Here is a 15176-nt window from a genome sequence, read left to right as displayed (position 1 = left end):
TCAGCATATTTTTGCACACCTACTATGTGCAAGGCAGTATTGCAGACTGGAGATGCAGCAGTGACATCACACAGGCCAGTCCCCAACCGAATGAAGTCTCAGTTCTCCTGTGGAACCAGGAGACTCACGAGCAAACACGAGGCCAAATGGTGGCACAGTGAACACTGGCACTGTTAGTCTTTATAGTTTGCTGCCAACTTCCTTCAGTCTCGGCATCAGAAAACTTTCTTTTTTCTCTCAAACCAGCAAAGCTGGCTTGACTGCCTTGTATGGGGCAGAAGCAGAATTTTCCAGACACCCAGGTATATATCTGTCGATCCGTTTTGGGCAATATCCCCTGATAGCCAGCCGGTCCACAGCCAAGTACTAAGGATGATTCATGATTCCCTCAAAATATCTATCATATCACCCTGGTCAGGCGCTGCTTACCCTTTATTTAAATTCTTTAAGTAGCCTCCTAAATTCTGCCCCCCACTGCTTTCTGGGATGTTGGCCCTGCATTATATCTTTTCTACTGATACCAAATTCATCTTCCTAAAACATTTCTTTCAGCATCTCACTTGTCTGTTAAAAGCCTTCTGTAGCGTACACTTAGAATAAAGTACAGTCCCATCTCCAAAGACATTTATATAATTTTTCCTCCCTATATACGATCCTTATCTGTTATATACACTAAAATACACTTAGATTAGATTGAATCATGTGAAACTGCCATTTTTGTGGATTGGATCCAAAATGGTTGATCAAATATTAGCAATTTGTAGGTTGCAACCTAATTGCACTTACCAAATAATTGGTTACCTGTATGTCTCTCTCCCATGTTACATTGTGAGTTGCCTGATGATCATGGCTTAATGATGCTTCTATCTTTACTGTCTACTACAGCATCTGGTGCATAGTAAACAGTGGCAGTCAGCTGCCTCCACTCATGTCATGATCTGCTCCTGCTGCTTCCATTTCCCGTAATGCCCACTGACTTCTAATCACATCCTACCCACCACTCACTTCTAGACTGACTCATGCCTCCTTCATGGAAATGCTCACTATTTCTCCACATTAATGCCCTGCTACCACCTCTGAGCCAACAATATTGGTCTCCCACAGTCAAATGTTATTCTTTAACAGCCAAAGCATATGTATTATACTTTGCATACAGTTGCACTTTAACATTGAATTGAAAGATGTCTGTTTCTAGCCCTTACTTTTCACCCTAGGATCCAGCAGCATATTTTCAATTGTCTATGACATAACTGCTCTTGAATGATTCACTGTAGTCTACTCAACAGAACTGAAACTAAACTCATATGCCACCTCCCAGATCTGCTCCTGGTCTAGATCCCCATCCACAGCTTGGTCTCTAAGCCATCTCAGCTCTTCATTCTCTGTCCTCTTCCTGAAACAACATTCCACAGGATCATCACAGTGGCTGCATTTTTCTCAGCCTGCCTTTAGACTTTTATATAATACATCAAGTTTATCCCTGAGAGCTTCAAGAGAGGAAGAATGTCTCCCAAACCACAGCAACGTTCTCTAGGACCTAGAGCGTCCTGATAAACTGGCCCCTTCCCCTTGGTCCTGCCCCTCCCTTGCTGTCTGCAGATTACTCTTCTCACATTTTCTGGTAGATATGTGTGATTATATTTTCACTAAAATATAATGATCCTTCAAATCATAATCACCTTTGTTAGTATATGTCTAACACATACTGCATCACTGTGTCTCTAAACTTCTCTCTCTGTCCTAAAAGATGTTTCTGATCTCAGGAAGAATGTTGCTGGAATGCATCTTCATCATTATTAGAATGATAGTAGAATGACTCTCTGGAGTCCCTTCCATCAGCACTTTATGAGAAAGCATCTTCTTCCAGTTTGCTATTGTTTCCCATGGGTTAGTTTTCATCTCAGCAGCTGAACCCTGAGACCCATTAAAAACAAGGCTTACATGTGGTACACTGTATTATCAGCAATGCATTGAAATAGAGTGGGCATTCACAGAGAGGCCTCAGAAGAGACTTGTTTGAATATGTTTTTACATGTATAATTTCTGTTTGTGTGTATCTATGAATTTTGGTGTGTCTCTGTGTTTCCCGTGTTGCTCTCTAAGAAGGATTCACCCACGTGATTTGGGAGGCAGGGATAGCTTGGATATTTCTCCTGGCCATCAAGTCCATGACATTACAAACCAATGAGCCATGTGCTCCAAAAGCTCATGGCTACAGCTGACACAGGTGAAGAGCCTACCTGAGCTGCAGCCTGGGTTATTTTTCTTCTCCACCTGCCTGGGATCTTCCTTTTCCCTCTAAATATGAAAGACTAACTCTTCTGTTAAACACTAAAAGGAATGTGGATGTGTATATATGTGTGTGTTTGTGCTTCTGTATACATATATACATATACTTATATATACATATATGTATGCATGTATGTATATATGAAGGAAATACACCAAAATGTAAGTAATGGTTATTTCTGGATGGTGGCTTTTTCCAAATTCTCCACGATAAGTCAGGTTACTTTTATTAATCAAAAAAAGAGTAGATGTTATTTTTAAGGACAGGAAGGGTCATGATTATTAGATGGTTTCTGGATCAAACCTCTGTGTGAATCAAAGACAAAGGGGTGAGCAGGTGACTAGTAGGTAACAGAGGGATGAACTTCCCCTCAACATCTCAAGATGAGAGAAAGTGACCAGACAGTGAATTTGGGCCGATTTGCAGGATGGGCCAAGGTTACTGAAGGCTGTTAGTTGAGGAACTGGCAACTTTGTTTGGTTTTTGAAGGTCAGGAGTCTTGGATAGCGAAAGGGAAGAGGAGGAAAATTCAGGCGGGGAAATAGGGAAGGTGAATAGTGGGTTAGTTTATCAGGGTTTTTCCCCAAACTCAGCTGTTTAGTAAAGTATAGAAAAGGTGAGAGGAAAAGCTTGAAATATACGCTCAAGTTCATGAAGAGATTTCACGAAGAGATATACAGTGGGATGGAGAAAAGGCAGGCATGCTCAAGTTCGGTTTTAACCCCCTATGATTCCAGATGGAAGGGTTCCCCGAGTGATCAGTGTGGGGACACTGGGTCCCCAGGTAGGGAGGATGGGTCACCCCTGCATGGGCAGCAAGATTCCTAACAGCAGGTTCATCATCAGGTCAACACACAGCTCCCCCACACCCTCCCCTACCTCCTCCTCCCTCCTCTCCTGCTCTTAAAGGACAGAGCGAAGTTTCTGATAATTTTCGGTAGAGAAAGTTTCTAACTTTTCTGAACTTGGAACAAAAAAGTTACATGAAACAAACATTGTCAAGGATGCTCCTCCCACCTGGCCTAGTCTCACCACCTGGCCTAGTCTCACAGTTCTCTCCAAAAGCAGAAGGGAAAATGGAAAGATGAAAAACAGAGGGAGTGACTCTTCCTTGCTGAGGCTGGTTTCTTTCCTTTGGGATAGTGTTCTGGAAGTGGGGACTTCAATCTGTCACTCAGGAGGGGACACAGCAGAGCCTCTCTCTGCACCGCCCCGAAGCCTCTTTGTTCTTCACCGAGATGCTTGGCTAACCACTCCTTGCCTCCTCACCGAATTCCAGATGAGGAGCCCTGGGGTCAGTATGAGCAGCACACACACACGGCTAGAAGCCAAAAGTAGAGTAGGAAGCATGAAAAAACTAAGAATGTCACAAAAATCAGTTTTGAAAAAGAGCTACACTGAAACCATAATTCATGATGTCTGTCTGCACGATTCAACATTTGTACTATTCTGTATCTCAGTTTCCCATTCTGGTGAAGGAATATTTCCAGTCTGGGCTCTAGTTTGAAATTGGAGGTGGAGAAAGGCTCTTTTAAACCATTAATATGGGCTTTGCAGTTCCATGTGTGTAACAGAAGAACACAGAGCAGTGAAGTGCCCCCCAGGGACAAATCTGCCCATCTAATGAGAGGCACACAGTCCTTTCCCTTAGAAGCCCCTGCTATAACCAAACAGGCCAAGGAAAGCATGAAGGCTACTATAAGGAAGCGTCCAGAACATAGACAACTGAGAGTAACAAGTGTCTTTCTTCCTGACCGCCTACTATGAGCCTGGCATTTTTTAATGTAATTTCTTACTCAATCCTCACAATTCTTCAAGGTAAGTATCATTATCCTCATTTTTGCAGATGAGGAAAATGTAGAAGTTAAATAACCTGCCCAAGGTCACACATCCAGAAAGTGGCAGAGCTGAGATTTGAACCCAGGTCTTTCTCATGTCTGCTGTGTACACTGCCTTCTGCTGGCCAAGTCCATGAACCAAAACATTTGGATGATTCAGGCAGAAACACACAAAGTAACATTTTGGCCCAGATGCTGTTGCTGCTGTTAAGTCACGTTGGTCGTGTCCGACTCTGCGACCCCATAGACGGCAGCCCACCAGGCTCCTGTCCCTGGGATTCTCCAGGCAAGAATACTGGAGTGGGTTGCCATTTCCTTCTCCAGATGCTGTTAAATCTTATCATTTCTCCCTCCTGATCAATTGAATGAAATGCACCTGATTGAAAATACCAAGGGCAAGGGGAAAAAATAAAAAACCAGGAACATACCATGTTCCATGTATTATACATGTCCACTGCTCACTGTCTGCTGTGCCTAACAGAACATGACGTGAGTCAGGAATTTAGAAGAGACAGTTTATTATGTCTGCCACAGAACTAGTAACTCAGGCACATACCTGCCTCAGTGGCTTCCAAATCCATCAGACAGAAACATCTAGAACATATAGTCAACTGAAGATGCATTTAAAAACATATTGTAAAACAGCTGCCTCAGATTCTTTGTAGAACAAGAAAGGATATAAATCTATAATATAACAAATATGTTCCCCATTTGTGGCTATTTTTATACCACTGGATGTTCTACCCAGAGACTGTAGAACCTCTCTTTATAACTCAGAAAACTCATATTATGAGTGTCTAATATTAGAGTGAGACCTGCAGTATATTAATAAATAGGTGTTTCTATGAAGGAGTCTATACCTGGGCTTCCCAGGTAGCGCTAGTGGTAAAGAACCTGCCTGCCAGTACAGGAGATGTAAGAGACGTGGGTTCAGTCTCTGGGTTGGGAAGATCCCCTGGAGGAGAAAGTGGCAACCCACTCCAGTATTCTTGCCTGCTGAATCCCGTGGACAGAGGAGCCTGGCAGGCTACAGTCCATAGCATCACAGAGTCAGACACAACTGAAGCAACTTAGCACATGCACGTAACTGAACAGGCAGAGATGGGAGGAATCTCAATATACGCCCCCCCCCCCAAAAAAAGAAGTCCGGAAGGTCTGGTTAATAAAAGCTGCTCTCCTATCAAAATGGGTCTCACTGATTCTTGCTCCTCATGGAAAATGCCCAGGTGCTTCTGGACAGTGTATACTGGCAGACGTGAAAATGCAGTTGAAATGCTGCACAACTCAGGTTTTCCAACCATGTATTGTCTGGTACATAGACAAGTCCTGTGCCCTAATGACTTTAAACCAAGTGACCCCTAGAATTACCAAGGAAACATTTCAAAAAACTCATCCCAGGCTCCTCACTGGCCTGCTGAATCAGAATGCCAAAGGTAGAGGGCGATTGGATATGGGATATCTGTGAATTCTAAGCTGAGAGTTATTGTCTAAATAGTAGAGATCGTTGACATTTCAAAGAAATTTAATGGCATTTTTTAAAGCACATTTCCACTTAAATTTTTCCCACTAGTCTCTGCCATAGGCTAGATTTTCAGAAAATCATCTCAATGACATCATAAATGGCTGTCGCTTTTTAATGTTGATGTATGGATGTTAACTACTCTTTTAAGGCACCAACTGGGCCGTATAATATAATGACTTCCTATGTAAACATGCATGTATTTTCTCAGTTTTGGAGAACAAGTGTTCAGTTTGCCTACATGCCTGAATTTCTTATATGTCTCACATAACAAACCATCATCAGATTTGCAGGTACACAGAGACCATCACATCTTGAGGTTTAAAAGGAGATAAAGGTTTTTGTGCAAAATCTAATAAATACACATACTGAAGTGACCCAAACCACTTCTAGTTACGTCTTCAAGGATAACATGGATCCTCAAAATATGTGAGGGATGCTTTCTAAGACCTTTGGAATCCACAAACATACACACATACAAATATCATTTAACAGATGGATTCTCCTTTACACAAGGCAACCTGCCACAGCAGTTAGGACCACTTTGGAGTCAAACCAACCTCAGTTCAGATTCAGCCCCTCCACTTGCCAGTTGTATGATCCTGGGCAGGACCTTAATGCCTCAGTCTGCAAAATGGGAGTAATGGTATTACCCATTCCAAATTTTGTGAAATGATGCATGCCAGATACTCAGCACTTTGCCTGGCACATGGTAAACATGCAACAAATATTATCCATTAGTAATAGTGATAATAAAAATGACGGAAATAAATTAGCTATTAATAATGATGACACTAAAAATATATTTTTAACTGTTCTCGTCCCTTATAATTTTAACCATTGTATACAGAGCCAAATGTCAAATTCAGCACTTGTAAAACTATTAAATTCTGCCACTAAAGTAAGTTCTGCAGAGGTAATAGCACATCTATAAACTGGTACTGACAGTGAATTATGATGTGGGGGACTAGCTAATCAGGACAGTTGATGCCACGTCCCTACCCTCAGCCCATTAATGTAACATTATGCAAAGGAAAATATGATTTAAATTTTTTGAGACCCTTTTTCCCTGGAAAAGGTGAGCTCAGTGGGCACCAGTACTTTGCCCTTTCACAAATACATGCATCCTGTCCCAGACTTTCTTTAGAATCTCATCTCTCTTCTGAATCCTTAGCAGCCCCGACCTTCTCCACCGTTCAGAGTAACTGCCATTTGAACTCCATGCTGAGGCTTTTTCTGTCCCTTAATGAACAGTTTTTGCCTGGCTGGAGTTCTTACTAAAAGAGTCTCATACTGGTTTTCTCATTTCCATAAGGTAGCCTTTGACACCGTGAGCTGAACCACAGTCAAACTGGAGGTCAGACTCTTTCATTCCTCTTAAACTTTTCTCCTGGATAAGAGCCATTGCTTTTTGAAATATTTCACTCTTCCAATAGCACTAGAAGTTGGTTCTCAAAAAAGAAAAAAAAAGAAGTTGGTTCTCTTTGAGGGACCATCGTTCCTAAAGAATGGATGATTCCATTGCCTCCAGTGACCCAATAGAGATGGTAGAACCACACTGGAATATGGGGTCTCTGGCATGGCTCCATCACTCCCTCACTCAGTAATCCATTCTCTTAGCCGGCCTTGCAGTGTGCATGAACCAGCTTTGTGCCTTAGAAAAGTTCCAGACTACCATGTTATAGACCCTGGAAACACTTGAAATCAAGAGTGTTAAGTCAGTTACTACTAAAGATCTGCTGCATAAATGGGTAACCTTTTCTCAGTTTCTTTCTCTAGCTGAATGTCATGGTAAGCCTTGGTAGGGCACAGAGACCCTAGAAGAATTGAAACAAGAAAACAAAACAAAACAGGAAGGGTATGAAATAAACACTAATGATCACTGCCACTGGACCTCTTATTTAATGTATCCCTATATTATTCCTGGCTCCACCTCTCCTTGTCTGTCTGGGAAGTTGGAAAGTCACAGCAGGATTGCTCTACAGGGAACTAATGCTAAAAACAGCGTGCAGGTTTGCACTCTTGACAGTATTTCACAGTTAAAAGTGGCCGCTCAGTGATCCTCCTCTGGATGCTAGACCTGGCTGACTTCTGAACCTTCAGACCGAGCACTGTCCTACACAGCACTCTGCTTCCTCCATTTCCTCTAAAATAATGACTGTGTATTTGCCAGGTTGCACTGTGTGCATTGGATCACTAGAAATACACTAGGTCACACTGATGGTTTCACTCTGTTTTCTATAAAGGGCTACAGGATCTCATGAAAATTTTTGCAGAGTTATATGCAAATCACAGAGCCCCGGCCCTTTTCTTAACAGGATGGCAACCTTGCTCCTCGGTGGTACCTGGGACCTGGAGATCCTTTCTCCACTTACGTTTAGCACGCAGCTCACCGGGGTAGCCGTGCCGCCGTTGGGACCTCCCACCTGGACTCCCATCACCCGCCTCTCTTGAGACTGCTCTGGCAGGGCTGGTGTGGGGTGCAGCCTTTGCTCAGAGGGCAACATGTTCCATGCAAAATCTGCCCCCCGGGCCATGGGCTCACTCCTCGGGGCCCCTTGCTTCTTTCTCTATTGGGTGCAATTCAAGGTTGCCGAGCTTCTCTCCAAAGTCTAAAATGGGAGGGGGGGGTGGGCAGTAGGGACCTGTGAGAGGCCCCATGGCCCAACACACTCCCCCAGCTCCCAGTCTGAACATCAGGCCCCTGGCCCTGGTGGGGGATTCATTAGAGTTTTCCTGGAGTTTTTCTCCAGGTTGAATGTTTCTTTTGTCAGTGGCCCCAATCTGGAAAAACCCATCATTTTAATCTAGCCTGCCTCCCCTATATCATGAATGGGAGGGAGAGGGAAAAAGGGACCTCTTATGGTTATGGTTTATGGAAGGTGAGGGTCAACTCCAACTGATCCCAAACACTGGCAGGAACTACTTCTCCCAACACATGTTCCATAATCTTCAACCTACCCAGGTTTTGCCACTGTTTTCTAGCTCCTTCCTAACCTTACTCACTGCTGAGGTGTCTGGTTCGAAGATCACCCTACCAGCCTTCCTTGGCTTCCAAATTATCCTGTTGGCAGGGGTGGGTGGGAGGTGGGAGAAGAAATAAACAAACTGGCCACATGTTGATAATTGTTGAGACTAGATGATGGGCACGTGGTGTTCGTTATATCATTCTATCCCTTTTGTATATGTTCGCAGTTTTTCTTAATAAAAAGTTAAAAAATAAAAAAAGTCCTCCAACCCCCAAAACACTTGAGAGCCCCCACCCTAACACAGAGTTTCATGGAAATCCCACACCAAGGCAAAAGGCAAAGGTGATTCCATTCCATTATATATATATGTATGTATATATTCATTTTCTAATTTTTTTTAAGGCCCACTGCTTTATTTTCAATAGACTAAATCTATTTATAAGAGGTCCCAAAGTTGGGTTTACTTCCCCCAGCTGGGTTATGGGGGAGGGCTTGGGTAAAGGGTTCCTTAAAATCCTGAAAGTTTACACTTCCATGTATCTCACAATCTTATTGTGAGGGTGGGACTTGTTCAGTGTTCTGAACTTTGCAGAGGAAACATGCTCTCGACTCAAAGTGTCATGCTCTGGAATTGCACCTGGCTCAGGAAAGGACTGTCTTTGTACTTGAATTTAAATCCAATGGAGAACCTTAACATGGGCATTTGCATGACTAAGAATTGCTGCTGTCTTTTTCCATATGTCACTTTCTTGAATGTGTTCTAATAAAATTATTCTAAAGCAGGCTGTTGATATACAGTGATTTATAAATACTTTCCGTTGAGTACTGAGGCCCTTAATTTTCTACTAAGAACGCACCCCATCCCACTTTCTGGAAAGATCTGTTGAGGACAGAAGCAATGGGTGTACGTCTGGCCTGGTGGTGGCACCACTGGAATTGCCATCACAATGCAAATCATGTCGACCACTGTGGATTTTGTTTTCTGGTTGCCTAGCAGCAGAATTTGTTTTCCAGGATAAAGATGGTCATGTGAAGTGGATGAGTGTGGTGGGGGAAGGTGGAGGGGGCAAGGCAGGACCAGGAGGATAATTCCCTCAAAGAGCAAAGCAGGAGAGACAAAGGCAGCCAAATAGAGAAGTTAAGTTCTAACTCATCCTGTTCGCTGATACGAGTGCGTTCAAGTGATTATCAGTTAAGATTTATTTACAAAATTTCACTTTTTGATATCAAGTTAGAGCAAGTTCGAATCTCAAAATGTCATTAAGCAAACTAGAAGCAAATGGAGAAAGTATGTATTTCCAAAGTAAATATTTTGAGAAGCACTTTTGACTCTGATCTCTATCTCCCCTTAAGCCAGGCTGGCCAGGGCACTCCCATTAGCCATAACCAACTTGGGTCAGTTTTTTGGAACAGGAAGCTTTGTTAGAAACCTTGTAAGGGGCAGAAAAGGCAGGACCAGACAAGGAGGCTTCCATACACTGAGCACTCTCCTTACACCAGATTATTGGGAAAGCACTTGATACATATCAACTCCTCTTATCTTCAGAGCCATCCTGAGAGGCAGGCAGTACTTCATTTTCCAGATAAAAAGGCTGAAGCTGAGAGAAGTAAATAATTTGTACAAAGTCATAAAGCTGGAGAATAACAGATCTGTGATTCAGGTTTCTGATCCCCAAACCCTTGCTTCTTCAGACCACAGGTCTGATGGCCAGTGCTCAGTCTGGGCTCTCTCCCATATACCTTGCCATGAATACATTTAATGAATTTTGCAACCTCTGTGTGCTCTGGGGGTTGGTGGAGGGAGGCACAGCATCCTGCTCTTCCTGTTGATTGGCGATCTCTTCCAGGCCAGGGTTTTGAAACCTACATCCACATACCTTGAACTTAGCTGTACAGAGCACAAGCTGATGAGGCTGAGATTCCTATTTGGTTTTCACAGGAATTTGCTCACTCGGCAAATATTTGAGTGCGCCCATGTGCTGGGCATTATGGACTAGGTGGGCAAATACAGATTCAGCCCCTGTTCTCACAGAGCTTGCTAGTGGAGGAGAGAGGCATTAATCAAGTAATATTTGAATGGATATGTAATTATCAATATAATTGAAAGGGACCTTGGAGATCGTTGAGATCCACAGATGAAACAAGACCCAGAAATGCTAAGCAGTTTGGTTAGGACAATATAGCAAGTTAGGGCAGCATAAGAATGAGAATTCAGTAGATTTCTGTTCCTAGAGGGCCTTTTCCCTATTGTGTCACACTCTGGTCTCTTGCACACCCATAGCCAGCCCTGTGAATGCATTGATCAATCAGTACACTATCCCCAGCCTAGGAAAAACCAGATAGCACATTTTTTGTAATGAAAATCAAACAGCATAGTGAATTAAACCCCTGAGGATGGCAGTTACTCAAGCCTTGTTTGCAGACTTATTTCAGAGCCCAAAGCAGGAACAGAAAGGCAAGGCTCCTGTGCTGTAAGAAGGTTTCTTGCAGGTGTTTCAATGTTTTGATCTGACCCAGTGTTTTCTTATCTCTCAATGTCAGCAGTTGTTCATTCACTTGTTAATTCAGAGTACTGACTAGGAACCATGCACAGTTCTCAGAACTAGGGACACAGCAGTGAACAAAACAGATTGCCCTTATGGAGTGAACATTCCAGCTGGGGGAGACAGACAATAACTGAAATAAGTAAATAACAGCATATTAAGAGGTAATAAATGCTACAAGGAAAAGTAGATCAAGAGAGGCAAGTGGGGAGTGCTAAGGAAGGTGGTGATACATTTTTAGGTGGGATGGTTGGGAAAAAGACCTCCCAGAGAAAATTGTTCTTGGCCATCATTTTACTTACACACACACAGCTGTGCAGTATGATTTGAAATGTCCCATAAGCCTTATCCCACCTCCTTCAGAGAAATAAAGGTCTTTCAGTAACATGTCTCAGAGCCCAATTTCTGGGTTTCCCTTTTTCCCTTTGACTTAAGGCAGTGGTTCTCAAACTTGGAGAAGGAATGGCAACCCACTCCAGTACTCTTGCCTGGAAAATCTCAGGGATGGAGGAGCCTGGTAGGCTACAGTCCATGAAGTCACAAAGAGTCGGACACGACTGAGCGACTTCACTCACTTTCTCAAACTTGAGTGTACACCAGCATCATCTGGAACACTTGTTAAAACACAGATTGCTGGGCTCCACTCCCAGAGCTTGTGATTCACTCCGTCTGGGGTGGGTCCAAGAATTTGCATGCCCAGATGCTGCTGCTGCAGGTGGTCCAGGGATCTCACTTTGAGAGCCACTAGGTTAAGTATTATTGGAGAAGGAAATGGCAGCCCACTTCAGTATTCTATTGGAATATCCCATGGATAGTGGAGTCTGACGGGCTACAGTCCATGGGGGTCACAAAGAGTCAGACACAATGATTAAACAACAACAACAAGATTAATTATTATAGCTGAAAGATCTCTGTTAAAATCCTGATAAAGGGTGTAACTATTCATTTGGATCCATGGACATTATCAAAGTAGCTATTCCTGGAAGAGCAGAATCCTTAAGAAATGTGACTTTTTAAAAAAACTGAGTTAAGTTTCAGAAGCCACACCCCAAGTCTCCAAGTGAGGAGTTAGGGCAAAGGACAGGTTGTCAAAAGCTGGTGACAGTATTTCACTGTTTGTCTATCAATACTTTGTGTTTTCCTAGCATTTAATACTTTTACAAACACTTTTATTCACTACTCTTTTTTGGCAGTTAATCTGTCAGGTAAACAGTTATAGATGTCCTTATTACATTTTCTAGATAAAGAAACTGAAACACAAAGAGGTTATATGGCCTCCCTTGGGCATCAAGGATGAGCACACCAGTTGCCTTCCTCCTAGTTCAGTGTTCTTTTTCTACTCACACTCTTCATAACATGAGCTATAGCTTTCCCCTGGGGTGACAACCCCGGACCATTAAAATCCAGGACGTGTAGTTGCTCTTTGCCTTTTAGTCTGTTCAAAATCCCACTTGCTGCATGTAGATTATCCATGTGGGTGATTAACTGTGACAGATTCTAAGCCCTGCATGAGTTTCCTCTGCCATAAACACATTTCTCTTCTACTTCCAGGTATTGTACAGAGAAAATGCAAACTCATTTTAATATTAGCCCAAGCTAGAATTAATCATCGTGAAAGCAAACCTGCTGGGGGAAAGGCAGACATAATACTTTCCAAAGACAAATAGAAATGGTATTTGATTATGTGTACTTTTGCTTCCATTCCATTAGTTGTGATAATTGAAAGTTTCCTGTATCACTTAAGCATATGGGAAAATGAGGGTGGATTTTGTTAAATCCAATGACTGGTGAATCACATTCCCAGGTATTTAAATATACCCAAGAAAATCTTAGACATGAAAGAGAAAATCCTGTTTTCCAGTACTTGCCTTTCTTTTTGTTATTTTCTCCAGTTGTACACTGATTCCTCACAGTGAGGAAGTAAGGTCTCACTGAATCTCACAGACAAGGACCCAAGAGTTACAAGGAGCTGTTTCTCTTCAGCTCCCATATGTGTTTTAACCATCCAAGAGCCAAAGGTTTTAGAAGCTTCATTTCTAAAACGGTCCTCATCTGTCTCTCAACTCTTCAATATTCTAACATTTTCCTCCTGTACCACCATTGGGACCACTCATTTATTCAATAAGCACTTACTCGGCACCAGACACTGTAAGAGCCACTGAACAGGCTATGAAAATGAGTTAGAAATAATCCTATATTCAAATACATGGCATATATTAGAATCATTTTATAAATCACATAGAATAGTCAAGTTGAAGTGTATTCTAGATGTAGATAATAAACCCACGTGAGCATCTCCCCATTTTAATTCTCTGTACTCACTATATGCTCAAAGAAAGCTAATTAATGAGTTATTTTAGCTTCAACATAAAATAGGTATCATTAGGAAAGAAATGCCTGGGGAAGAGAAGAGTGGGGTAAGGAAGAAACTCTACTCTGTAGCTCTGAGCACACATTGATATGTGCATCAGAAACCCAAAAGCTTGGTAACAAGGAGGTGGCGTAGGATCTAACATCTATCATAGTTATCCCACATGTGGACCATGGTAAATTGAAAATATGAAGATTATAAAACTTGGATGATTAGAATCTCCATATTTATGAAAGATACTATGTGAATGTGTTTTTCCTGAGCTTTAGACTCCAAACTGTGCTATGAAAATGACTACTCCTTAAAAACAAATAGTTCATGTCCACTGCAACACAAGGACTGAACATATAAGCAAACAAGTTGGGTTGGAGGAGATGAGGTGGCGTGCAGAGGATTCAGTTAATCAGGTCAGTGTTAGAGACACCTTGAGAAGAAAGGCAGACTGTAATTCAACAATACATGTGTCACAAATACATATGCACAGGAAAGGTGCTGAAGCCCAGCATAAGAATTTTGTGAGCCCGTTAAATAAATTGCAAATACATAATCCAAAAAGGAAGACAAGCTTAGAAAACCAAAATGCAGTCAGAAGACAAGGATTAGATTGTAGTTCTGTTGACCCAAGTAGCTCAAGGAATACCACTCACATACCTTCCTTCTGTTTGTGTTGGGTCACCTGTTGGTACAGCAGCCCTTACTCCCTCTATTCAAAGGAGCTGCTCAGGCTCTGACTCCAGCCTGCTTTAGGTTGGGTTTTGTGAATAGCAGAATCTCAACACAGGGGTTCAGGGCAGATGTCCAGCTGGCTCTTGGATCTGTCCTATGAACCCTATTTCTGCCAGTTCTGCAAGCCTCTTCTAGCCTGGGAGGGAGTTTTCACAGCATAGATGATGCATCGAGCCTTACCAATGACCATCCAGGGTGCTAGTGGCTTGATCGTCTAGCCAGGCCCACTGTGGGTGGGTCTGGTCATGGATGGTGGTAGCCACAGGAAGAAATAGCAGTGATGGGAGGAGGGGGTCTCGACGTATATGCCTTTGAGTTTCTGGGATAGTGGAATAAGAAGTGTTATTCTACTTGTTACGCTGTCCAGGGATACTGTTGCCTGGCAATGGTGACCTTTTAATGGGCCTTACACCCAAATATCATGTGGAGTTTTTAGATTTGGCTGTATTGATTTTTTAGATTTTGCTGGGTTTCTGCTATGGCATCAATCAGGGTTAAAGGATCCCAGGGTGAGAGTGGGGACCAACGTGTGTGCTGAGGAGGGGGCTTCTGATCATACCTCGTATGGGTCAACTATCTTTTGGCCTATCCTGATAAAAATTTAATTTTTAACTAATACTATAGAATGCAAAAACATTATACCTTACATGTAGATGTAGGTCATTAGCTGAATAAAGAACCACTACAGCTTTATAGGATCCATGTCAGATCTTACTAGTAATTGGATTTGTCATTGCTATAAAATAAGTCCCATGAGGGCAGCAATTCTTGTCTGCTTTTTTCACTGCAGTCCCCCCACTGCCTATGTTAATGCCAGACACAGAGTAGGCACTGTAAGTGCAATTGCATATTTTTTTAATATGCAGAAAAACAGAAATATTTCCCATCTTTAATACAACCCGACTGGTTGTATTGATGGT

General features: G+C 42.4%; 1 protein-coding gene across 46 annotated transcripts in view; it reads left to right on the top strand.

Moving 5' to 3' along the window:
- Positions 1-15176, top strand: part of KALRN (kalirin RhoGEF kinase) — a 692908-nt gene that overhangs the window by 500115 nt on the left and 177617 nt on the right. For 4 of the 46 annotated variants that reach the window (XM_086402411.1, XM_086402403.1, XM_086402395.1 and 1 more), the window contains exon 34: positions 7966-9398. The exons of 40 other annotated variants lie outside the window; for them this stretch is intronic. In XM_086402411.1, the coding sequence (XP_086258537.1) occupies positions 7966-8028 (63 nt within the window). In that variant the 3' untranslated portion in view covers positions 8029-9398. Of the gene's footprint in view, positions 1-7965; positions 9399-15176 lie in introns of those variants that run through there. 2 more of the 46 variants (XR_015164413.1, XR_015164412.1) reach the window with 1 other exon arrangement.

The sequence above is a fragment of the Bos grunniens genome, chromosome 1 (assembly GCF_055505025.1).
Source record: "Bos grunniens cultivar Pamir isolate PY7600 chromosome 1, Bosgru_T2T1.0, whole genome shotgun sequence".
Lineage (NCBI taxonomy): Eukaryota > Metazoa > Chordata > Mammalia > Artiodactyla > Bovidae > Bos > Bos grunniens.
The sequence above is the reverse complement of the archived record's forward strand: the minus strand, read 5'-3'. Positions and strand labels throughout refer to the sequence as shown.